We start from the raw sequence: 25,693 nt of genomic DNA, 5'->3' as shown, positions 1-25,693 counted from the left end.
TAGGTTACCCGCCCCGCTAGGTTAACCACTACCACGAAGACGTCGACAGTTCGTTCGATGTTGCCGCGAGCAAGACTAATGGGGGGGACGCGGGATGCGGTACCTATGAGCGCTAGAGATTCACGACGTTGCCGCGCCCTCTGTCTGACTAGATCGCCGGCGAAGAGATAGCCGCCGTTGGAGATCTATTGTGTGAAATATGGAGCTGCGTGAATGCTCGGGAGATTGATGGAGCTGTGTGAATGATTGGATTCGGTAGGTCTTACATGGTCATGGGGTCGTGTGATGTTTTTTTGGAGGATATTGTATGTATACGGTCTGGACTACGGCCACCACGTGCGTATGACCGCACATGGTTTGGATTATACAGGGCTAGACATGCTTGGATCTGGGCTACGGCGGGCCAGGAAATAAATAAAATCATGGGGACAAGAATATCCCTCGAAAATTAGGTTAGGGGGGAGCACTGAAGCAGGGCTCCGTGAATGCGGGCGGTTGACCCCGGGTGGGAATGCACACGCGCAAGGGAGTAGGGTTTTGGGTGGGCCAGGGCAGTGAGCGGGCGTACCAGTCGTCCGGACGCCCATAAGCCCCCCTCCCCCTGCCCCAAGTTTTTCTTTGTTTTGTGTGTACGGGGGTGCGTCCGGACCGCCCGGTTGAGTGATACTGAACCATGTAGGATGGCACACACGTTCGGCTCACACGACCCGAACCGTTATCTTACATTTTTATAGAAACCCCCCTGACTTTTTAGCTAATTCATCAGCTGATCATATTTAAGTCAAACAAATGCTTTTCTAAAACATCCTTATCTTTTAAACCGTAACTCCGATTTGAACATGTTATATATGAAAATTGATTATAAAAATATGTAGAATATGAATACGAGATTATTTTTACCTGTTAAGTATTTTTAAATATTATGTTGTCAAACAAATGAATTTCTATATTATCCGTATCTTTTAAACCGTAACTCCCAGTTTAACATGTTATATATGAAATTTGATTAGAAAAATGTGTGGAATCTGAATATGATGTTAATTTTATCTGTTAAACATTTTTTAAATATTATTTTAGAAGCAAACTTATAATCTATAGCGCACGATCCGTTTTCCTTTCATACCGGCGACGATCCGGATTGCAAATAAACACCCACTATAATGATTTGTTTTTCTTTCGTACCGGCGGTGATCCAGATTGCAAATAAACACCCACTATAACCATATAGGGAAAAGAAAACATCGATAACTACACATGCATACCTCTAAAAAAGGTCGCAAGGGGAAACAACGGATTTTTTATCGCGAGAGTGAGAGAAAGCGAGATAGAGAGGGAGAGGGAGAGAGATGCCTTAGGATTAACCACATTCAAACACGTTTTGGTTTGTGTGAACACTGAGGCCATCACCGGCGAGGGTGAGAAGGAGGATAAGAGGCAACACAAATATGATGCCTCACTAAAATATAGGAGACAAACCTATTATCGTATTGAGTGATGATTGTTGGGTTAAGAGGCGTGTGCTATGTTTTTCTTTCATTGCAACGCACGGGCTATTTTTCTATGTAATTGAACATATAAACCTAGCTAGACAACCCGCATAACCAGAGGCATCGAGCGCGCCTGATGTTTTTGACCGCACGATCCAGTTACTGGTGTAGCGACAGTGTATTTTTTGGCTGCCGGCGTCTGGTCAGCCGTCGGTTTTTTTTTACGTTCGTGGTTGCTTCAACAGTCGATAGAGGGTGGACCTGGTTACCTGTTCCATCGAAAGAACAAGGTGGGTTTCGCCTTGTTTCGGTGCGATCGGATTACCGACGGAGATGAAAATATCTCAAGCCCTCCTCGATTCCTTTCACTCCCCCACGACCCCGCCGCCGCCGCCTCCTCTCCTGCTGCCGCCGCCGCGCCACCACAGCCACCTCCTCTCATCTCTGCCTTCTCTCCTGCTGCCCCCGCCGCGCCACCGCAGCTGCCTCCTCTCATCTCTGCCTCTCCTGTTGCCCCCGCCGCGCCAGGGCCTCGCCTCGCCCTCAAGTGCACCGTCGACCTCCCAGACCTTGTTCTCCGCCTCGTCGCACTGACCACCTTGAGCTCGAGCCGAGGAGCGGCCCGTGTCGCGTGGTGGCCAGATGCGGCGGCCCCATGCTCAAGCGCGGTGCTGGTGAACGCGAGGAGCAGCAGCCACTAAAGGACGCGGTGGTCCGTGCCGTCGCCGTCGCCGTCGTCTACCGGCAGAAGGTCAAGCCAAGATGAATCAACAACACTACAACTGAAACGACCATAGGTCCTGGAGCCGAGGTAACCATCTCATTCCCTTCCTCCATTCTCATTCTCTTGATTTAATCTCCAAAATCTCATCTTTGTTTGTTCTATGCCTACAAGGTGTTCGATAAAAGCAAAATGGTGGATCTATCACTTCTCTCCTCGTTCGGTCAGAAGGAGCAGTGAGACCGGAGCTGCGGAGAGCCGGAGTCAGGGACAAGAAGCAGCAGGGACCGGGCTTCCGCTGCAGTGGAGTGGAGCTGCAGGGAGAGGAAGGAAGCACCAGAATTGTTAATTTGCTTCTGCACTCACCAGGGATGTAGATCTCCGGTTCCAGAGGCCGGATCACCCCTTTCCTCTGAACCTTGTTCTGGAGCAAGAACTGCAACAGAAGATGGGATGAATTAACACATGTTCCTTTCTGATGTAGGTGCAGGATGTCTGTGTGTGTGTGTTGTGCTTGGAGTGCAGTAGTACCAGGGCTCCTATCGCTGCCAGTACCCCGACGGTGAAGGCCATGGCGGTGGTCAACCTGCTGTTCTCAATCTTTCAGAACTCCAGCTGCGTCGCTTGGTGCTTCTCGGTGGGTCGCCCGTCGGGGTACTCCACCTCGACTTCATGGTGGAGTAGTACCATATCCTGAATCGTGGGAGCAGAGCAAACATTTAGCTCATCATGGTCCAAGTAAGCCAGATTCTTCTAATTTATTCTACAAGCCTGTTTATGATTGAGATACGGTGTTGGAAAGCAATGTGAGATGTAGAAGTACAGGTTGGTCATTAAATTGTCAATCTACTACAACATTAATAAGTCTCTGCGCGTGAAATTTGGTGCTGCCAGATTCTCAGTTGATTATGTCAAAAATGATAAATGAAACTATTACTCTTGAGATCTTTGCCTCTTAACATTCTGTGATTCTCTTCTCTGATAAGAAAGATAAGAAAACAGAGGTCACAGAGGCAGGAAAAACAGAGTAGTGCTTCTCTTATATTGTCTGTACAAGAATAATTTCTATAGCTATATGCAATACATGAGATAAAACAACGATGAAAGATAATAAGTCTCACCTGCTCATTGTGGCCATAGGCCATTCTCTGTTCGGAGTCGGGGACAAGAAGCAGCAGGGACCGGGCTCCCGCTGCAGTGGAGTGGAGCTGCAGGGAGAGGAAGAAAGCCGGTGACAGAAGAAAAGAAGATGCCGGCTCTGGTTCATCATGGAGAAACAGCTGCTCGCCCTCCTCCGCCTCTTCCCTAACCATGGGTTCGTGGTACGACTCATGTTCTCTATCCAGCATCTACTAAGAAGCTCCTAGCAATTTGGACCTTGAACTTGTGAAAAAGAAGTGCTCGAGGCTATTATTTTGACAGTTCGTAATTCTACTCTCTCCATCTACTTATGTCTCTTATGTTATCATCTTGTGTTTTGTTTTGTCCTTTCAGTACCAAATTATGTAGCTTGCTTCTGATCCATGTGCTCATCTCCGTTTCCATGTCTTGTTTTTTTCAGAGACAATGCCAACGAATTGTCGGTCACGGGTACCGAGTCACTCTCATGTGAGGTAATTTTAACTTCTCAGTTGGATATTAGTCAACATCCTTCAAGTTAGGAATGTTCAGTGTCCCCATATCTAATTTATCTTCTTGGTTACCCTTGCTCCACGTTCCTCTGCTCCCCCCTTGCGTGTTGACAATGGAGGCTTTACATCACAGTGTGAGGCAGTGGTGCCTGCAATAAGTGTAGATGACGAGGAAGAGCTGCATCCACTAGGTCTCTTCTCCATGGTCGTTGTGTTCCCAAGCCCATGTGAACTTTTTATCTTTTTTATTTCTTCACTTCCATTTCTCCACTTTTCTAGGCCAAGAACCGTCTTCACTTTTCAGGTTGCTGCTGCTACAAATCCAAATAATTGTTTTGTTATCCATGGTGCTTCTCAATGTTCAAAAAAGCAGAAAGCTTAAGCGGAGCGGAAGGCCACAACTCAGAGCAATGGGCGCTTAAGCGTAAGCGCGTTTAAGCGTTTTTTTTAAATTGGCCAGAATCTGACTGTTTCTGAGTAATATGCAGGGAAAATAGGAAAGTTCTCTCTCTTCTACTGATGCAATAGCACCATCATCATTACTAGCATTATCTCCTTTGTAAATTGGAGTTGTTATTTTTGCTTGGAAGTGAAGTTGTTACCTTTGTTTCTTTGTTAGTAAGTGTAAATATAAAATTTGATGTCCATATTTTTTGCAAATGATGTCTCCATCGGGTACGGGTGTTTTCTTTTGCCATTTGCCAATTATACTTGCCCCCTTTTGCTACTCAAATGCCGATGATGAATTAAAAAATAAGATGCACTGGAGATGGGTCTATACAGTACCTAAAGGATGTAATAGTTTTCCATTGGTTCAAAGTGATGTGATTATGTTGTGATTTTCAGAATTGCTACTCCAGTTTTGTTCACCATTCATAGAACAACACTCTGCTGGTCTTGCTATTCGCCATTTTCCTCCCCACTATAATGCTGCCACTCTGTGATGCCTCGGCAAGAAGGCCAATCGCAGGGAGATACGCTATGGCATGTCCTGAAGAGGCAATCAGGTATTCTCTCTTCTCTTCTTACTTTCTCAAGTAGAGTATTAAATTGCTTTTATTCCGTGGCTTTGAAAATTTCTAGCTTACTACTCAACAATTTTTATTGCCCTAGCCCACCTCAGAATTTCTGATGCTTATGTCGAAATATCAAACAATTTCTTATTTGTTTGTCAACTCAATCGAGTAATACAATGACCATTATTTCTTAATCATTCTTGGGTCTAAATGAGAAACCTTCATGCTGTGTTTCCTACATTCCCAATCTGTTTAGCAATCCTTGAGAAAGGCTCGACGAACGAGACATGATTTTTTTCCTTGCCATCTGCGTGTGCTATCAATTACCACTGTTCGATCATTTTACTGTTGTTTCCTTTACCTCTCTGTCGGCTGCTGGGCCGTCTGTTTTTTTCTACACGCGCTAGCAGTTACCAGCCCATGCATGTCTTGCCGCCTACTATGTGTTCGTTCTATCGGTTATTTGTGGGGGGAAACGGCCTTGTATGCTTGAACTGATTCTGGTTCTTAGGTCCCACTTATTGCTTTGGGAGGCCTGCGTGTGTTCGTTTAGATTAGATTTACGAAATGCCTGTGCGATGGCCTTTGTTTTTGGTAACCGGTCTGGTGTGTTTGTTGCCCTGTGGTTTTAGCCTCTGGTGGCTGCTGCATGCAGGTTAGTTGTAGGGTTCATTTCCTATTTTGTTGATCTCTGGAATGTGCACGTTAGTTGCATCTCCAAGAAAAGTGTCCCTGTGTTTCAGGGCATAACTAGGCTGGATCACATGGTTAATTAGCAAAGAGAAAGAAAAGCCTATGCTTACTTTGTTTGTGGTCCAGAGCGGGTGCGCCAGTTCTTTGTTCCTCTCACTGGGCGGTTGTTTCATTTTGTCTACAGCAATGGGGTTGCTTCCTCTGCTCCGTTCGTGTGGTTGATGTTTGTTCTTCTTCCATCCTCTTCATGATTATTTGTTCTTTCTATGTGAAATATTTGAAAACCAGATACAAATCATTGCGATATTTAACCTTCACTACTTATAATGCACAAATATAAAATTGTATATTGTTATGATGTTCTTCTATCCTAGAATTATTTCCCTTATCTGCCTATCTTGATCATGAAATTAAGTCAATTTCTTCTATTATCTTCATGCATTTGGAGATAGGATTCTGAAAGCTTATAAACTTATTTTCAAAGCTTGCATAATAATTTAATCATATAAGTTGAAATTCAGTAAAACATTCCCACTTGACATTTCTGTTCTTATTCCCTTAAATGTTGATCCAAGTGTCATAAATGACACAAGATGCTTAGCTTTTAATGGCATGTCAATAACGTCACGTTATATACATTTTCAAGATGGAACATATTTCAGCAGATTTCTCTATTCGTGCTCCGGGTGGAGATTTCAATGTACTATGCACCTAAATTTTGATTTGACATGCACCAGGTATTTCGGTGGCCTCAAGCCCTCAACCCTCTGGATCATCCGTCCGTTGTGCGTGCTCTCATCCGGGTTGCCGAGGGACGCTTCCTCCTGCGGCGCTCCTGTCCAATTTTTTGTTTATGTAAAAAAATTCTTACCATCACCTCACCTATTTGGAAAATTAGGTGAGCTCTGCAATTTGGTTCTGTATCCTTAAAGAGGGAACACATTTTTCCTTAGTCATGCTACCATAGTAACATAAACTCTTACTCCATAGTTACAATCCCTAAATTGTGGTGAGATGCAATGCTAAGCAAATGGAAGATAACAGTTTGTACCATCAAAAGTTCAATTACAGTATTTTGCCCCACTAAAAGAGATGGATATTAGCATTGTCCGTGGTGCATTTTGTTTGCATTTCCTGTGATAGAAACGGGTGCATTTCGTTTACATTTTGCCATGCCGGATTTTAGATACGATGTTGATGCCTACAATTCGTTTTACTGAATTTATGTGGCAGATGAGAACTGATACATTACTGCCCTCAATCCTTGTGCTTTTCTGTATATTTAGGAACATGATACTACACTTGATCTTTTCGTAAAATAAAAACTGCTTGCAACAGAGATGATGCTTGTGATTTTAGTCAGCTAATGTTGATACTATATGGGATTTTTTTTTATTGAAGGAACTGTGCACATAATGAACCATATATTTCTTATCCAGTTATGTATGCTCATTACTAATCTGATGTGTTGTTTTCTTGTGATGGACACTGTTGCATTTGTTGTCCATTTTTGCCATCTTCAGCTTCAGGTATCTGCTTTATGTGGAAATATGCCAATGGATAATATCCTCCGGATTAACAAGTTCCTGTGTGCTGCTGCTCTTATTATCTACCTGGTAGTCTTGTCTGACACTTCTATTAATGGCTTTTTCCTCTGGAGTACCAAGAAAAATAGCAGTTAATTTTTTTTTCTTTTTGTGACTTCTTAAATGTTTGTTTCTTGGATGAGTCCACTCATTTGGTATTTCTCTGTGCTATTGAAAATTCTGTGATGCTTACTGTCTAGCTGATTTTTGTAGACCATTAGTTAAGAAGGTTGTTGATTATAAAAATGGCACCATAATCTGTCATATGGTGGTAGGAAATGTGGTTACATGGAATTCTTTATCTTCTTAGATAAAGAACTATTATCAAATAAAATCTGTATATGAATTTCCGTGTCTCTTGGTTATTTTATATGTACGTTATATTATTCCTAACCAATTTCTTAGTATTACTTAGGGTTTGTTTGTTTGGGCTGCCATTTCCATGGCTGAAGCTGAAGGAGCGGCTGTAGCTGGTAATGAAGAGAGGCACTTTGCATTTCTCCACCAGAAGTATAGATCGGTAAAGTACAGAGAAGCTTCAGAGCATGGTAGCATTGTTTATGAGAAGAATCCAGGACGGACTGATAACCTACTTCTTCTTGGAGTTATCTACTGTCAGTTTATGACTTGGTGCTAGCCGGAGCTTTTATTTTCTACCAAAACTACTATTAACAAAAGAACTCTAGCGATCCAGGATTTTATCCTAAGCTGCTATTAAACTCACAAGAGGGAGCATTTAATAACAAAAGAACTCTAGCCATGCTTTTTGATATACTACGCATATGTATGATGTACTAGCAGTTCCTATTTTTTAACTATTGTGTACCAGAGAATTGAATTAGCTATTTCTGCATAAATATGATGTATGAAATTATGTCATGAGAGGGATGTGTTCATTTTCAAAACTAAGTTGGATGAGCTTAAAGCACTTATTCACCAGTACAAGTTAAATATGCTTTTAAAGTTTTAAATACATTTATTTTTTTAGAGTACATCATCTTTTATTTCTAAAGGAATACTGGATATGCTCATTTCTATAGCCACAGTACAAGTTAAACCATCCCAACTCCATAGCAGAGCTACTCCAAACAGAACTGGAATGATTATATTTTTTTATGGATTTTACAAATTCAGCAGGTTGAGCATTTTTTTTTTGTGATTTTCATACTCAGCGACAACTTGACTTAGCATAATATGTTTATTTCTGAACTTGGTAGATCAAATCACCCAGGAAAGCACACAAGCAAACTGTTGGATTGATGAACAGTATACTACTCCTACTCTGTATAGCAAAAGGCTCTCTCTTTCTCTCAAGTACATGCAGCCCACGAGCAGCAGCAAGCAGAGCAATAGCGAGCAGCCAACAAACAGCAACAGCAAACAGCAGAAGTAGCAGCGGCAAGCAGCAGTAAGCAGCAAAAACGAGCAACAACAAGCTCCTGGCCTAACCATGTTGGCCCGGACCAAAGTGGTGTCAGGAGGCGTCGCCACAACCTTCTCCAGCGACGGCCTGAATGAGAAAAAACGACGCTGACAAAGAAAAGAAGGCACGAGAAGGCAGTGGCGGCTTCTCACCCTGCTGTTCGTGGCGAGGCCGGACGGCACGGGGACAGATGACAGCGAATTCAGGACGGCAGCAATGGCAGTCAGTGTCGAGCAAGAAGTACGAGAGACCCGTGGCTTCAAATCCTTGGTCCAGAGGTTACACGGGTGGCGTCACAACGACAGCTGACGGAACAGAGGAAGGCGACCTCGGTCCAAAAGTTTGATGCATGCTTGGTGTCCAGGAATCGAATCAGAATGACAGCCGGAGCTCAACAGAGTTAGGGAAACTACCTAGGATCAAGGACTCACTAAAAAAATAAGGCGATTCACGGCGGCGTCCAGCAGGCCTGCATGTTGGACCCTGAGCGTGGACGTCAAGTCGGACAGAGGGCTGGTGGATCCCGCCTGTTCCTACGGCTGGAGTTGCAGCTGTGAGCAGCGGCGTCCCCGACGGGGTCGACCAGAAGGAGGATCCAGGAGGAAGAGGAAATGGATTGAGGAGGGAGGTAGTGAAGTGGAGTAGGGGTAAAACGTGAAGGGGCATGGAGTAGCGGGCGCGTGTCCCGCGAGTTGGCGCTGCCAGCCTGACTGGCGGGTTCGCCAGAAGGACCCATTGGTCAGTAGCAAAGGGAGAGGTTGAAAGAAAAATAAATAAAAATAAAAAAATGAAAATGGCTGGAATATCTAATCCTCCTCTACTCCATCATAATCTACTCGGAATTAATTTCATGGCTCAAAACTCATCAGTAATATCTTGGAAAATTTCACATATGCTACTACTTATATAATATAACTGTGAAAATGTCCAAGACTTTTCAGAAGGGCCCTTTTTTAGATTTGAATTCAAATATGCCATGAGTTTGGGTTTGAACTGTAAGCCGGTGATATGAAATTCTGAAATTCATTAATCTTTTACTAGAGTTTGTAAATAACACACGACTCCGAGATATTGCATGGAGTATGACTTAGACGTGTCAAACTATTTTAAAAATTTGTTTGCAGATAACTCGTGGTTTGGATCAGTTTTTTGCGTCTTAGAAAACATGTATCATCATGAACCATCTATCTATCATCAATCCGTACTTATTTTCATATGTTTCGTTCTGTGTCTGCATATTTTAATGCACACTCTTTCAATATTTGGCTTGCACTCGGCCTTTGCGCCATTGACGCAACGGGTCATCTAGTAATAAGAAGACTACCAAGGGATAGGTTGGGACGAGGAGTAAAGGTAACAAACCACGATGTGGTTACTCAGTTCAGTTATTACTACTTGCGTTCCATTCGTATCTCGAAAACCACCAGGCAGAGTGCTCTGCCATCACCTTTCCCATGTGGTCTACCGCCACCGGCAAATTTGACAAATTTGACCGGAATCAAATCATAGAATGAACTATCCATGAAACTATTTCACGGGCTGACCTTTTTGTGTGACGCCCGACACGAAGGTGCCACACTACACTGTGCAACGCCTCACAGCTAGGCGCTACACGGCCAGCGTCGCACACGTGTAATCAGAAAATTACTAAGTCGTGTGCAGCGCCTGAGAGCTAGGCGCTACACTATACAGTGTAGCGCCTATCTCTTAGGCGTTGCACTAGTGCAGCGCCTGAGAGCTAGGCGCCACGGGTCAGCCGCGTGAAATAGTTTCACGGACAGTTCATTCTGTGATTTAATTTCGTCCCCACACGAACTAAGCGCACACAGCAACTGCCACAGATCCTGCCCTGCCGGCTAGCCTGGACTCCATCGGCGTCTCCGCCTCACCTCTCCGCAGCCAGCATAGCAGAGCCCAGGCAGGCAGAGCAGGGGATGAAGCGTGTAGTGGGGAGCCCAGCAGTGGTGGAGCCAGGAAAATGAAATGAGGAGGGCCGAAAGCTATTAAGCTTTGTTAGGGAAGGCCAGCACATCAAGGTACACCATTTTAACAGCAGATAATTACTTGCTCATGTTGGCGCCGCCTCCTCGCGGTGCCGCCTCCTTCTTCTACCTCACACAACTCTCTTGAGGTTTCTCTCTTCTTCTCACAAGAAAACAAGAACACACACCCACACACACACACGCACCAAGGAAGAACACACAAGCTTTGCCAAGATGCTCCCTTGGTGATCACATGGTGGCTACATTGTTTCTCCAGCAGCCCTCTTGGCCTTAACCTTTTTCATTAACTCAATGCAGGTATATATACACAAGGGGTTAGACACGCCCACTAACCCACTAACACACGTTAACACACGTCCATCACTTAACTTTCTAGAATCACTCTAGGGATGACTTGGCTACTGACTTGAGCGGCCGGCCTCTACTAACAAACTATCTCAACTAGCATGCACGGCTCAGTCCATGCAATCAACTATCCTACCTTTTAGCTAGCTCACTAACCAACAAACTTCATGCGGCTAATCTCCTACATGCACGAGGCTAACTAGCTGCAGCACCCGTAACTACTTGACTCACCGACTCACTCGGCTAACATTTTTGCTGGTTGTTGCCTTCAGATCTTGTGCAGCCGCTTCACACGGCACTCGGCATCAATTGGTATTCAGAGCCTAGTCGATCCGAGGCGATGACGACGGCGATCCGGTGGACTCCATGTGAGGTGGAGGACGTCGGCGTGAGGTGGAGGCCGTCGGCGGCGAGATGCCACTGGTGGCCGGTTGCGGTGTGATGCCGCTAGGAGGAGACGGCGGTGCGATGCTTCCACGATGATGGTCTGATGCCGTCACAAGGAGACGCGGTGCGACACTGCTAAGAAGATGTACGACAGCGCGATGCCGTCACTCGAGTCGGTGTGATGCCGACGACGGTGGTGCGATGCCATCGTCATCATGGAGAGTTGGTGCGAAGCCAATGTTGTGGTTCGATGCCGCAAGATTTTGATGGTGTGGTGATTGGCGTTGCGAGGACATCATCCACAATAAGTTGTCCATGGTGACCGGCGCTGCGACGGCGTCGACAACGGCAAGTGGCTGCGGCGCTACGATGGCGTCGTCAAGTGGCAACGGGTCATCCACGTTGAAGATTGTGTTGATTGGAGAATCAAGATTAAGGGGGAAAATGTTAGAGTTAATCTTGATTGATGTATCTGCATATTTAGTTTTCGTAATGCATGTAGCATAGATTAGGGAGTAGCTAGTCGACGAAGCTTCAACGGAGATGTGCGGAGAAGGCGAGATGCCATAGCGTCGTGCGATACGGCGAGTACAGCGAGATGCTGATGGTGACGAGATGCTGCAAAGCTGTGCGATGTGGTGCAAGGAAGAAGAGGAGCGGCGCTGCGAGAGGCGGCGCCAACAGCTCACATGCATATTAGGCTTAAATGAGGGATGTTAGGGGGGGCCAGGGCCCATGCTGGTCCCCCCCTGTCTCCGCCACTGGAGCCCAGGGACATGGAGCGGCATGGCGCTGCGGCTGTCGCAGTGCGTCTGCGCCGCCGCGTCTACCTTCTCCATGGTCTCCGGCTTCGGCTACTCCAACTACAGCGCCTTCTTGTACTCTCTCTCCTCCCCTCACCCTACTACTACTAATTTCGTTCCCCGCAGATGCTACTTCTTTTTCTACTGTGGAATGTCCACCCCCTTTGTGTGTATTATTTTCTTGCAAATCCATGAGCATCTGTGAGTGCCTCTGTTGCGTTTGATCTGGGTTTGGAGGACAAGGCCACGTTACTTTAGTCGGAGTACTTGAGATGGCATCCCTTCCCTACGGCTCAATTGGAGCTCCATAGCTTTCCAGTGTCTTGGCACTGCCGATTGAGCATTACCAATGTTTCAGGCCTCATTCGGTTTGTAGGATTTCTATAGAAAAAACGTAGGAATAAGGATTCCTTAGGAAAATTTTCTATAGATGCATTCGGTTCGTAGGAAACGCGTACGGGAATTTCATAAGAATACTATTCATTTTCTATGTTTTTGGAGGAATCTGCACATCCACTTAAAGCTCATTTTATGCGTAGGAACGAGGCAAGACAATTTCTTAGGATGGCAAGTGCCATCCTATCAAATTCCTATATTACTCCTAATTCTTATATTTTGGTTTCCTCCAAACCGAATGAGGCCTCAGTTCGGGTCTTTCAAAGTTTTGGTCTTGGGTTGGGTAGGAAAAAGATAGAGGCAAGCCAGGGCAAGGCTAAAAGGGCCGTGGCCCGCCCAGGTTTAGAGCAAAAACTGTTGTATATGAAGTCTAATCTGTAATAATGTATTGATTTTTAATATCGTAGCACAGTTTATCCTATCTGGCCCGTCCAGTTTTTTTGTGGTAGCTCCGCCACTGCAAGCAGGGGACTGGTTTTGCTTACAAGGGCTCACATTTAGCACATGCTTGCAAGCTGAGCTCGCCCCAAAAGTTTGTAGGCTTAAAACTTCAATGCTCTCATTTGATAAATATCTCCATGACTACCTTCAATGCTCTCAAAATTATTAATTGGTATTTGTCCTGTCAGTCACTTTTTTTAAAATTTCCACCCGTGGGGGGGGGGGGGATATTGGACATGTTTTCTTTGTGGATGTGCTTTTGTGAGGGTACGTGTAACGGAGCCATATAACTTTCATTTACCTGCAGTTTTTTCTCCCATAATAATATTATATTATAATTGTTAAAAGTTAGGTTTTATGTGTCAACATGTCACATGTCTTGACTGCGCTGGTGTGTGCCAACGATTTATATTTTTCACACAAATTCATGTCATTGAGACTATTGAACTGCATAAAGTATTTAATTTCTTGACTACTCTTCAGAATTGCTTGGGCCGGAACTCAAGTGTGTTTTGTTGACATCAATCATCTAATGAGTGTATTCTGGTCTCCCTTTATTTCAGCTACTTGATTGTAGCGTTGATCCTGCAGATTATGTGGAGTTCGCGCCTTGCTTATAAGGATATCTTTGCTCTAAGGAATAAAAAGGATCTTCACACCCGGGATAATCTATTGTTCATTGTTATAGTTGACTGGGTAAGTCGTTCGCTCTGTATCTTCTATTGTCCATGAGCTACGTCTGAATTAACTGAAGGCATGCACTGAAGCAATTAAACCCAGATTTTTTAGCGGTACAGCTGTTGCGTTGTGAGACTTCTACATGCACCAGGCTGCTCTTTTTTTTAGTTCTCAAGAAAAAACAAATTCAGGATAAGTGCAAGTGTGCAACTCATGCTTCTCTATTGGCCGAGTTCTTGCTCTGCCTCCCTCTAAGAGAATAAGGTCGCCTAAATGTTGGCACAGGCGCTCCATCGAACTTTGCCAACGAATTGTCCATTTGAGCAAGAAATTATAACAACCAATATGCTTTGCATGACTTACTGGTTAACAAATGGTGTAGTTTATCGAAGATTCTTTTCCCCTGTTAGAAAGTAGAACTAATGGCTGTCATTTCTGTCAGCCAAACTTGTTACATATCACAAGCACAGTCCAAATATCTTACCCCGCAAAAAAAAAAACCCAGTGAAATCATTTTTTTTTACTCGAGCAGTTCTTGGAATCTTGAGCTAGCACAGTTCTATCTGAGTGAACACATCAATTGTGAATGCATTGCAGGTCATGGCGATTTTCATGTTCTCAGCAGCCTGTGCCTCCGCGAGCCTGACAATTTTCCTCATGTGGGATGTGAACTTCTGCGGGACATACTCGCGGCTGGCCTGCCAGCAGTTTGCGCTTTCGGTCGTCCTGGCGTTCATCACGTGGTTGCTGCAAGCTGCGTCTTCTTTCTCCGTGTTCTGGCTACTGGTTTCGTTCTACTAGTGATCTCACGCGCTCAGAAACGCTGTCACGTCATGCTAATTGTCAGTCGGGACTCAGGAGGATAAATCGGTTGAAATGTGCCCGGTACACTTGCTAGATTTCAGTCATGGGCACGCATCCTTCATCACTTGTTATATAGATGGATTGTCTGTTTGATAGTAGCTCACCTTTATTCTAGGACTTGGTTATGATGATCTGGGATCCTTAATATGAAGAGTAATATATATGGAGATAACTCGGCATCGAAGGTACCTGAAAAATGCTCTGGTTATTGTGCAATGCAATTTTATATGTCTTCAACAACAAAAAAAGAGTCGAACACATTTTCTGAAGGAAGTTCAGTTTAGTCTTTGCCCTGCTCCATAGTTTCAACCTGGTTCATAAATTCAGAAGGAAGCAATATATATTCATTGACAGAAAAGTTTTGATCGTACATAGTTTGCAACAGCATCCATCAAAAGCAGCATAGCAACTTCTCGATTAATATAATTCACAGCATAAAGGTATTCAAGGCCTGCACAATCTTAAACTGATAAAGGTGTACTAGATTTTTTTGAAAGCATATTGCAAAAATTCAACAGCTCTTTTCATGCGTTCAGTTCATCACAAGTCTAAAAAGGATATGTTCGTGACGATACAAAGTACTACTACTCGGTCCAGCAAACATTGGGAGTCTCACTAGCTGCATGTGAATAGTAGTAGAGTGATCCACAGCAATCACTCCCAATTGCCTCGAACAGAAGTTTGAGCTCAAGGCGAATCATCCAAGAAATTGACAGCCCGGTAATGTGGGCAATTATGCACACCGAACCTGGGAAAGGTGGGCTGCTTCACCACACTACCTTTTTTTTAGTAAATCTTCACCACACTGCCATACTAATGCACATCTATTCACCGGCCTGTCTGATTACTCGCCATCATCACCGGTTGCCGTACATTACACCCCCTTGCGTACTGGGCTTGGCCCATTTACTCTTTCTTTCTTTTTTAACTTTCGAAAAAATGGCAAGGGAAGTGGGATTCGAAGCACAAAGCTCGTTAAGTTTGAACCGCAGTAACTAATCTGAAATTTATATTCATAGCCTTTGAACAAATATTTGGTCTCAAGATCAATTTTCATAAGAGCGAGCTGATGGTTTTTGGGAAGGCCAGAGAGAAACAAAAACTATATCAAGAGATTTTGACATGTAAAATGGGGCTGATTCCTATGAAATGTCTAGGAATGCCAGTTTCTGAAACTAAACTTAAGAATGTTCATTGGAATTGTGTCACTGAGAAAGTTGAAAAAAGATGTGGGTGCTAGCAAGGGAAATTGCTGGGATCTATTGCAGAGGGAGAATTACCCTAGTGCAGGCCCGTCTCACTAATATACCTCTGTTTATGATGTCTTTTTACCCTATTCCTAAAGGGGTAATTAAAAAAGTGGACTTCTACAGAGCTAGACTAGTGTGGCAAGAAGATGAGGATATCAAGAAATATTATTTAGTTAAGTGGGAAACTTGTTGTTTACCAAAAGAGGTGGGGGTTTGGGGATTATTAATCTGGAAATGATGAATATATCCCTATTAGCTAAGTGGTTTTGGAAAATGGAAACAGAGGAGAAGTTATGGTAGGAGATTGTCAAAAGGAAATATGGGGGTGAGAAATGTTTGTCCAGGGCCACCAAAAAAACCTGGAGATTCTCATTTTTGGTCTAGCCTGATGAAGATCAAGGAAACCTTTTAGAATTAGGGGATGGGCAAAATACCAGATTTTGGGAGGATATTTGGGTAGACAATAAAAGTCTTAAGGATGCTTATCCCAGGATATATAATTTGTGCTTTGATCATAATATAACAGTGGCTGAAGACATAAAAAAGGATGGGAAGGGTTTAAGTTTAGAAGAACTTTATATGGAGAAACTCTAGAATTATGGAATAGTCTGAAAAGTAGACGTGAAGAAATAGAAATGAAAGGTGGGGAAGACAAAATTATATGGTTACTTAATGCTGATGGGAAATTTACAGTAAAATCAATGTATAGAAAGCTGGTGGCTGATGAGCTTAGATTTCCACAGAAATTCCTGTGGAAAATAAGGTGCCGACTAAGATTGAAGTGTTTCTTTGGTTAGTTGTTAAAAAAAGCATTCTTACTAGGGATTCATTATTAAAAAGGGGATGGAAAGGGGGGAAATGTTGTGTGTTCTGTGGGATAGATGAATCAGTTGATCATCTGTTGTTTGAGTGTTTGGCCGCCTCCTTAGTATGGAGTTTAATAAAATGTTCATTTGGTCTGAGGAAAACACCATCGTCAGTTCAAGATTGTTTTGGGGCATGGTTAGACACTTTTAAGAGAGATGATAAAAAATGGTGATGGTAGGGGTTGCCATAGTGTGTTGGGCGCTGTGGAAAGCCAGGAATGGGGTCGTTTTTGAAAAGAAAAAAAATCTGACCCTATGACTATAATCAAAATGATGACACATTGGATGTGTGATTGATCTATTTTGCAGATAAAGGAGCAATGAAAAAAAGTACTGGAGTAGGGAGCAAGACTACTAGAAACGGGTAGCAAGTGAAGTATATGCAGCCTCGCAAGGGTGGAGAATTAACGTGGCGTGGCTGGGATCATAAACTCTTCCTGGAGGGGCGGCTGGCTCACTTGTTCCCGTCCTTTTGTTGTCTTGGTTCTGTCTTTTGGGATATAAGGCCCTTAGCCTGGATGAATGTAATGACGTCGGTGTGTTTGAACTTAGAACTCGTTGTTGCTGCTGTAGGTTTGTGAATGTTGTCTGTGCTATGTGGCTATGCCAGCCTGAGCTGGGAATAGCTGCATTGTCGTTGTTTTCTTTTTCAGTTCTTTAGCTGGTCCTTGTAGTTCTAAATGTTGTGGTTTTCATTAATGAATATCGGAGGGGTGCGAAAGCCTTTCTTTCTTTCAAAAAAAACCAACCGGTAAATGTCACCTGCTGTGCTTTATTACCACTTCGTTTCCTTATTATTGTGCGACAAAGCACAGCGCCTTCCACGGCCGGGTTTTCTTCTGTTTTCTTAGATTTTTTCTCTTTTCTTTCATTTTCTTTTTCCCTTTTTAAATATGACTTTTTTAAATATCAATTCATCTTAAATTCATGAATTTTCAGACTCGTCAAAAAAAATTAAAAGCCGTGAACATTTTCTTAAATTCGAGAACTTTTTTCAAATCCCTGAACTTTATTTCAAATGGATGATTTTTTAAACCATTCATAATCTTTTTCCACTTTTTATGAATTTTTTAAATATTTCTGATTTTTTTTGGATGTGTGAGTGAATTTTGAAAACAGATAATTTTGTAAATATTAAACAAAATTTGGAAAAGCAAGAATCTTTTGGATCTGTGAACAATTTTTCTGAAACCAGGAAGAACTTTTGAATTCTGAATAAAATTTGACAACATGAACATTTTTTCAAATTTATGAAACTTTTTTTGAATTGTAAACATTTTTTGAATTTTTTTATACCTGATTAATAAATATAAAATCGATACTCTGAACAATTTTTTTTTAAAAATGAACAAATTTGAAAAAATGGAATATTTCCAAATTCTGCCCAAAATTTTGAAATTCTGAATTTGTTAAATTTATGAAAAAAATAGAAACAGAAAACAGAGAATAAGGAAAAATGTCAAAGAAAACAAAAAATAAACATAAAAACAAAATAGGAGAGAAGATCAAAAGTAAAAATAAAGAAAAGGAAAAACGCGGTTAATGAACCTCCTAGTAGGTTCCCAAAAATGAAAAAAATGGCTGGGATGTTGAGGTTCCGAAAACCGAAACGCTTTTTGCTACTTTTTTGGAAATTTTCAAATACTTCAATATTTTTTCCATAATCGATGAACCTTTTTAAAATCCGCGAACTCTTGGGCCTGAATTTTTTGAAAAATGCCGTCGCCTTGTTTTTCCAAGGTCAAACATCTTTTATTTTTTTATTTTTTTTGTTAATTCATTGTTCTTATTTTTCAACTTTAGTGCTTTTCTCAACTTGTTCAAACATTTCAAATATTGTTTGGAATACCAAAATAACCGTGTTAAGTAACAGTTTTAAATTATGATTTGATTTTTTCTTTCAAATATTTATTACCTGATTTTTGGAAAAACTTAAATTATGATTGAATCCCTTTGTATTTATTAGCTATTGAAAAAAATTAAAATAGGATATTTATGTAATGGCTTAAAATATTATTTATTAAATGCCCATCTGGTTGCAAAAGTTGGCATCATTGTAAGAATGTTTTAAAATAGATCAGGTTCAATGGAGGGTGTGCGAGTGGCTGGGAGGCGCCATCTGAGAGCACATTGTTTCTTGAAATCCTTGAAATGGCCCTAATTTTGCATGTCCTTGTTTTACGAATTTAAAGACACATGCCATGTTATTTTGGTTTTCGACAAATTTTGTATTTTTGGAGTTTTCTTGGTTAAAAAGGCTTATAATATAGGCCGAACGTGTCGCAACATGCATATGGTGTCGGAAATCGTTTAAAACCGACATAGATTCCTACCATGTGATCATTTCAAGAATGTCCAAAAATAGACCATGTTCAATGGTGGGTGTCCGAGTAAGGGTAGAAGGCTTCGTTTGAGAGCATGTTCTTTCTCGACATTCTTAAAATGGCCCCAATTTTTGTTCATGGAACTGTATGACCCATTCAAGGCATCATTCCAAGTTGTTTTGGTTTTTGACAGATTTTTCATTTTCTGAAGTTTTCTCAGTCAAAACAGGCTAATAAATGGTTACACGTGTCACCACGTGCAAACGGTGTCGGAGTTTGTTCAAACCGGGCATAGATACCTACGATGAGCATTCCCATCTTCTTGTCAAAGTTCAATTCATTTAAAAAATGTGAAAAATAGACCAGTTCAACGAAGGGTGTCCATGTAAGGTCAGGAGGCTCCGTCTTAGAGCAAGTTGTCTTTAGACATCCTCGAAATGCCTGAATGAATTCCATGGCTTGTATGACCAATGCAAGGCACCATGCCAAGTTGTCTTGGTTTTCGACATTTTTGCATTTTTGGAATTTTCTAGATAAATGGCCGAACTCTCATAACTTGCATACTGTGTAGAAAATCATTTTAAACCTAACATGAGCATTGCCCACTTGCCTGAAAACGTTGGGCCGGGAGGGTCCATTTGAAAGCATGTCGTTTTTCGACCTTCGTTAAAATGGCCCCAAATGTTTTCCACCAGCTTCTATGACCAATTCAAGGCCGATAAATGATGGGACGTGTCTCAATGCGCAAACAATGTCGGAAGTCGTTCAAACTTGGCATGGATGCCTCATATGTCCATGTCAGGCTGTTGCAACAAGTTGGGATCACTCATCCATAGTCCAAAAAAACCACCAATTGAGAAGTGTGTGCTAGACTAGTCTAGATGGGTGCATCCGTGAGCATGTCGTTTTTACTAATTAGAATGCTTTGGTTATTTGCAATTTCCATCATTATCAATCAACATAATATTTTCTTATGTCCTATCCATTTCTTGAAATTTGTCAACAATTTTTAATTGCAAATTGTGTATGAAAATTTTACAAACATGAACACCTTTTTTGAAAATTTAAAAAAATTCCAAAAAATTGAAGTTGAACACAAATTACAAACCACACACTTGCAAAAAATCTCAACTTTGTTTGAGGCGCAAATATTTTTTAAATTTGTGATTTTTTTTCAAAAAGGGAACATTTTTTGAAATTCCAGAGCATGTTTTGAAACTGCAAACAACATTTGAAAACAAGATTATTTTTTGGTATTCCAAATAATATATCATATTCTTGAAGTTTAAAAAAGAGTAATAAAGTTGAAAAAGGAGAATAATGAATGCACAAAACAAAAGAAATAGAAAACAAAAAAATAGAGAAGATAAAAAAGCACTTAGGCCTTGGTTAAACTAGTCAACGACATCACTCCCGTCGGACGCCTGTTTAGCTGGCCCAAACATTCATGGATTTGACAAAAGTTCATGAATCTGAAAAAAAATTGCGGGCTTGGAAAAAAGTTCATAGAAGTTGAAAATTGTCGAGCATGTATATGAAAAATGCTTGGCTCATATTAAAAAAACTTGACATGTCAAAAAATGAAAAAATGGCGAAACGAACAAATATATAATAAAATGAAATATGAATAAAAACAATATATAGAAAACACACATAAGAAGAGAGAAAGACGCGGAAGCTTCTAAAACCGGTCCATAGCTGCTTCCCAAAACCACTCTACAAAGTTACTGGAACACACATTATTAGGCCGGCCCTCTAGCAGAATCATAAGAGATCGAGACGGTGGCTGGTCACACCATGGACGAGATATTGCGGTGGCGCCTGTCAAGGTTCTCGTTGCATAGAAGAACAGCTGAACACACACAGGAGTGACGTCTTGGACCGGGCCCAATAGGAGGCAAGAGGCGAGCGATTTTTTCGAAGATAGTTTTTCTTAGCTTTTTCATTTTCTTAAAAATGTTCTCCAAATTTGAAATATGTTAAAAAATAAAAATAATTTAGAATGTTCAAGGTTTAAAAACTTTATTTCAAAAATATTATCTTAAGAATTGTTTTAGAAAATAAAGTTTCAAGTTTTGTAAAAAATAAATTTCTTGATTTTTCGAATATACTTTTAAAATTGAAGATTTTTAAAGTTTTTTCATATATGTTAAATATTTATTGAAATTCATGAGCTTTTTATTAGGAAAATCAAAAGTATGAAAACTGAGAGAAAGAAAACCACTCGGGAGGGAGCATCCATGAACCGCGGCAATGGACCGGCCCACACGAAACACTCTATGTGTTCTGCGTCTTTTGAAGCAATGGTGCGTCAAAGAGAAGTTCCTGCATGCTTCGGTATGCGGGAGGCAATAATTCTAGACTTACCGTTTCAAGGGGAACAACTAATTGATGGATATCCCTTCGAAAGGATTTCTAGCGGCGAACCAACCTGCGGTTGGATTGGTTAGAGGGACTGTGGTATCTCTAGCCTACCAGGGTTCAAATCCCGGTGCTCGCATTTATTTCTGGATTTATTTCAGGATTTCCGGAATTTCAAGATGATATGTCAGCTAAGTCTTTCGGAAATGCTCATAGGAGTAAGGTGTGCGTGTGTGCGTTCATAGGGGTGAGTGTATGCACGTGTATATGAGCGCTTGTGTCTGTACTGATGTTCAAAAAAAATAAGGATTTCTAGCGGGCAGCGTGGGGAGTGCCCAACGTGTTATATGGTGTGTCCCAGTGGTGTCACATGTTGCGTGCTAGCCGCATCGGTTATTGGTTTTTAGATTTGTCTTGGTTTCCTTGAAAAAATCTGGTTCTATTTATTTATTTCGGTTTTTCCCACGAAGCATACCGTTTGACAAGCAAAGGTGTGCTTCCGCGTGAAGCACAACTATCCTTCCCAAAAAGTAAAAAGCACATGTGCGCTTCAAAAATAAAGTGAAAAACACAACCGTGATTCCCGTTTTTCATGTTTTCTGGCTTCTTGTTTTTTTATTCTTTTCTATTTCCCCCTTTATTGGATTTTCCATGTATTTGTTTTTATTTACAGTATTTTAGGAAAAAAAGTTTGTCCAAACCTTATTTTTTTTTGACAGTGTAAAACAGTAGGAAAGGTTCCTATTGCATGTATATTACCAAGTTGTGACAAGTGTTGCACGTGCAGTGTCACTTTTGTCACCACCAGCGATGATAAGAGTAATCTTTATAAGGAATATCCCTTAACTAGTGATTTTACGGGGTTAAGCTTATGGACTAAACTTCCGGGCTTGATCCCATGGTCCCAAAGGCCTCATGATATTAACCACTCCCGTAAAATCCGGCCCCTGATTTCAACAACTGGCCCATGTCAACCCATAAGGCTTTTCCATAAGAAATAACATTTGCTTTTGACTTGTTTATGCAGAGATGAAAAAAGTTGTATTTGTGTTTTTTATTCTCCGTTTCAAATAATACAAAGGAGTTTTCATACTCCGCCGATCATATCCTTTATTATTTATTTTGCAGCACATGCAAGCCTTTCACATCATCAAACACATTCAACTCTTCCACATTATATGTTTTAACATATGCAAACTCTTCACATCATCAATTGAGGTTAATAAAAAGAGTAAAATGCTAAGTAAGTCCTACCTAGGCGACACACCTCAAATACTTTTCGGACTTACGGTGCATTTTACTGTAATAAAATTTTCTCCAAACGTTTTCTCTCTTTCTCCTCGGCTGCCGGGGTAAACTCTCCAGTTCAAGTTCCGCCGGCGAGCTTGTGGATTTCCCTCCCCTCTGTCTGCCGCTCTTGCAGTCGGTGGCGGGGAGGGGGTTAGCGTTTTTAGCGCTTGCATGTACTATGCTCGGGCAGATGGCGCCGCTTCTTCTTCGAGTTTGTCCTCCCGACTCCGATTCTCCTTCACTTCATCCATCTTGACATAGTCGATGGAGCTTCGGCGTAGATTCCTGCAATCTTCTTGGGGCGGTGAGGTTAGGGTTTTCGTCATGAGTCTGTGACAATGAGATGTGATGTCACTTGCTTCAGATCTATTGAAGGGTTTGACGGCGACGAGTGGGTGTTGGCCCTTAAGGGCACGTGCACGAAGACTTCCTGCCTGTCATCGACAATGTCAAACCAGCTCCGGTATGGGAGTGACCAGCGTTGCGTCGTCGACTCATTTCTGACGACGGCAGTGGTGGTTCAGTGGTCTAGTGACCTAGATGAAATTGTCATTATATTTGATATGTTTTGTACTTCTATGATCATTTACAATAGATCTAGATCTTTTTCACAAAAAAAGTCTTCATATTATCAATAACTTCCAAGCACTGCATGTCATATTTTTTAATGAATGGTGAATTTTATTGACTGATTTATTTTTAGCGAACAATCATTATACTGAATCTAGCAAGTCATTTTTTAAAGAATGGTGAATTTTATTGACTCAAAATAGAGCATGAGAGGAACTATAACGTGCACTCACCCTTTATATATATATATATATATATATATATATATATATATATATATATATATACAAATTTTATCTACAAGTAGTGGTAGTTACCACCTAGTTGTTTAGCCTCCACGTGTCCCTCACCGTAGTATTAGTAATCAGCCAGTTATATAGATCTGGGTTAACTAACGGGTGCTGCAGAATCCGATAGACAACCTGTCTATTTTTCAAATAAAATAATCCGGCAAGTGATCGGTTGGTTCAACTCCCTCCTTAATTCCTGGCTACGTGCAAGTAAGTAATTATCCTTCAGATAGGCACATGAAATGTGACGCTTTTTTTTTTATTATGTGTAGGCAAAAAGAAAAATAGTCTAAGTATGTACGTCATTTTCATTTGAAATAGGTACTCCAGTATAGAGTATATAGTGTGAGCGTTACAACTTTTTAGATTTTATAAAAAATAATACAAATATATTGCTCTTTTTAACCGCATGGAGCATTATCCTGTATAGTTGGAGTATTAACATATAATTATTGTAGTATGAAGTATGGAGTGTTAAAATAAAATTGAAGTATGAAGTATGGAGTATTAGCATTAAACTGGAGTAAGGAGTATAAACATATCAAGAAAATATTTTTGCATACAACTCCATGCTCGTCAAAAAGTAATGTTTAGTATGTAAGTATATAGTGTTCTTTTTAGTATGAAGAAAGCGTCCATACTCTTTGTTGTAGTATGGAGTATATTTATAGTTTTTAGTAAGGAGTTTGTGTATTCTTTTAATCGGAAGTATATGATTTTTTTTGTTCTGAAAAAGAAACATTCATACATACTTCTCTTTGAAACTAAATATTGATTGTGCATTTATGAACATACTATGAAGCGGTGGCTTGAACATTTCTTTAAGACTTGTGGGAGTATGTAGAATATGTGTTATCAAGAGTAGTATGGAGTATATATGAAATCTGTAGTATGTAGTATATATGGAAAAGGTAGTATGGAGTATTAAGAAAGTAGTATGGAGTATACGGTATTTCACGAAGAATGGAGTATCTGATAGGAGTATTTCATAACGAATATAGTATGAAGCATCTCCTACAAGAAAGACTACATACTCCAAATATAGAAATAACCTGTAGATATTTACAGATAGTGAAGGATGGTATTTGTTCTGTTCTCTCCACATGACCAGGTAGAATATATTTTGAACAAAAATGCGTGCATTTGCAGTGCAGAATGAATATCTATGTATATATCCTTCACGCAGTTGCATATACTAGCCAGAAGAATTTGAACAGGCAGATTCATTGACTGGTGGTGATGCATGCATTAGCATGCACGTATACACAGACATATAACTCCATAATCGACTTGATATACACATCTGAGTATGGAGTATATAGTACATGCAAGTCCTTGACGGGCGCTGAAGCCGGAGGAGGAGTCGGTCGGCCGTGTGCAGTCGTTTTGTCGCTGTTGCCGCCGCCCACGATATTAGAAGAGTCACCCGTCAGCCGTCCGCGGTTGTTCGTCATCATGGGGCCGCCAGGTGGAATGTGCTAAGTTTATCTTCGTCATCGTGGCCACCGTCGGAGCAGTCACCCATGGGATGTCGTACGTAGTCGTCGTCATGCTGGGCTGGAGCAGTCAAACGGTTGGACATATGCACCTGTACATGCCATCGCCGCCGCCGCTGCGGTGGGCACTTGCATGCAACGGGGCAAAAGATACATCAACGATCAGCCTACAGAACGTATAGATTATTAGATAAGCACTACCAATGGAATTAGGAACACGAAGCAATCAGTTTGCATGATACATCCGCAGAAATCACAAAAGCATGCATGGATGCATACCTCCTTTTCCCATGAATTACCGTTCCTGATTGATTCAGATTTGTCTCATGAAGCTTCTGATTCCGTGAAACAAGGAGAGAGAGAAAGAGCATGCTTAGGAGAGAGAATGAGGATATATAGCGATGTATGGGGATAACGCCCAAAAAATAGGAAGATAGCTGACGCCCAACAAATCGGAAGGTATAGGTTGGAACTTTGTTTTGCCCATACCCGTTAGGAACTGCACGGATCTAATGCAATCGGACGGCTTCTAAGATAGAGGTAACTACCACTAGATGGTAGAATCTATTTTCCATATATATATATATATATATATATATATATATATATATATATATCTTTACCTAATAATAAAGTAAATTAGGTTTCTGTCATCCGTCATTAGCGTTTTTACAGAAAAGTCCCTCTATTTTTTAATATTCAACCCGCAGTCCAATTTAAAGTTTGTCCTGGTGAGATAACGTTTCGTATTTTGCAAAAGAACCCTGCCACC

General features: G+C 41.3%; 1 protein-coding gene and 1 long non-coding RNA gene across 10 annotated transcripts; both read left to right on the top strand.

Annotated features, from left to right (window-relative positions):
- The first annotated feature begins 1,773 nt into the window (after nucleotides 1-1,773).
- On the top strand, nucleotides 1,774-8,317 carry LOC119278452. 9 transcript variants are annotated; one of them, XR_005137801.1, is made up of 7 exons: nucleotides 1,774-2,298; nucleotides 2,383-2,946; nucleotides 3,349-3,530; nucleotides 3,770-4,846; nucleotides 6,286-6,446; nucleotides 7,072-7,164; nucleotides 7,550-8,317. It is a non-coding gene; the product is annotated as an uncharacterized LOC119278452 (long non-coding RNA). The 9 variants fall into 9 exon arrangements; XR_005137802.1 differs by having other exon boundaries at nucleotides 7,540-8,317; XR_005137804.1 differs by having other exon boundaries at nucleotides 3,770-4,263; nucleotides 4,719-4,846; nucleotides 6,286-8,317.
- A 2,174-nt stretch (nucleotides 8,318-10,491) lies between these two features.
- Nucleotides 10,492-14,411, top strand: LOC119282204 (CASP-like protein 5B3). The gene is made up of 4 exons (XM_037562514.1): nucleotides 10,492-10,507; nucleotides 12,056-12,170; nucleotides 13,496-13,628; nucleotides 14,208-14,411. The coding sequence occupies exons 1-4, from the start codon at nucleotides 10,492-10,494 to the stop codon at nucleotides 14,409-14,411; spliced, it is 468 nt and encodes a 155-aa protein (XP_037418411.1).
- The last annotated feature ends 11,282 nt before the right edge of the window (nucleotides 14,412-25,693 follow it).

This window comes from Triticum dicoccoides, chromosome 3B (assembly GCF_002162155.2).
Source record: "Triticum dicoccoides isolate Atlit2015 ecotype Zavitan chromosome 3B, WEW_v2.0, whole genome shotgun sequence".
NCBI lineage: Eukaryota > Viridiplantae > Streptophyta > Magnoliopsida > Poales > Poaceae > Triticum > Triticum dicoccoides.
This window is presented reverse-complemented; position numbering and strand designations above follow the sequence as displayed.

Bases quoted from the DNA above. Each gene is read 5' to 3' on its own strand.
- LOC119282204 (XM_037562514.1), top strand. The intron at 12,171-13,495 runs GTACTCTCTCTC...CCTTTATTTCAG, and splicing joins TCCAACTACAGCGCCTTCTT to CTACTTGATTGTAGCGTTGA. The intron at 13,629-14,207 runs GTAAGTCGTTCG...AATGCATTGCAG, and splicing joins TCATTGTTATAGTTGACTGG to GTCATGGCGATTTTCATGTT.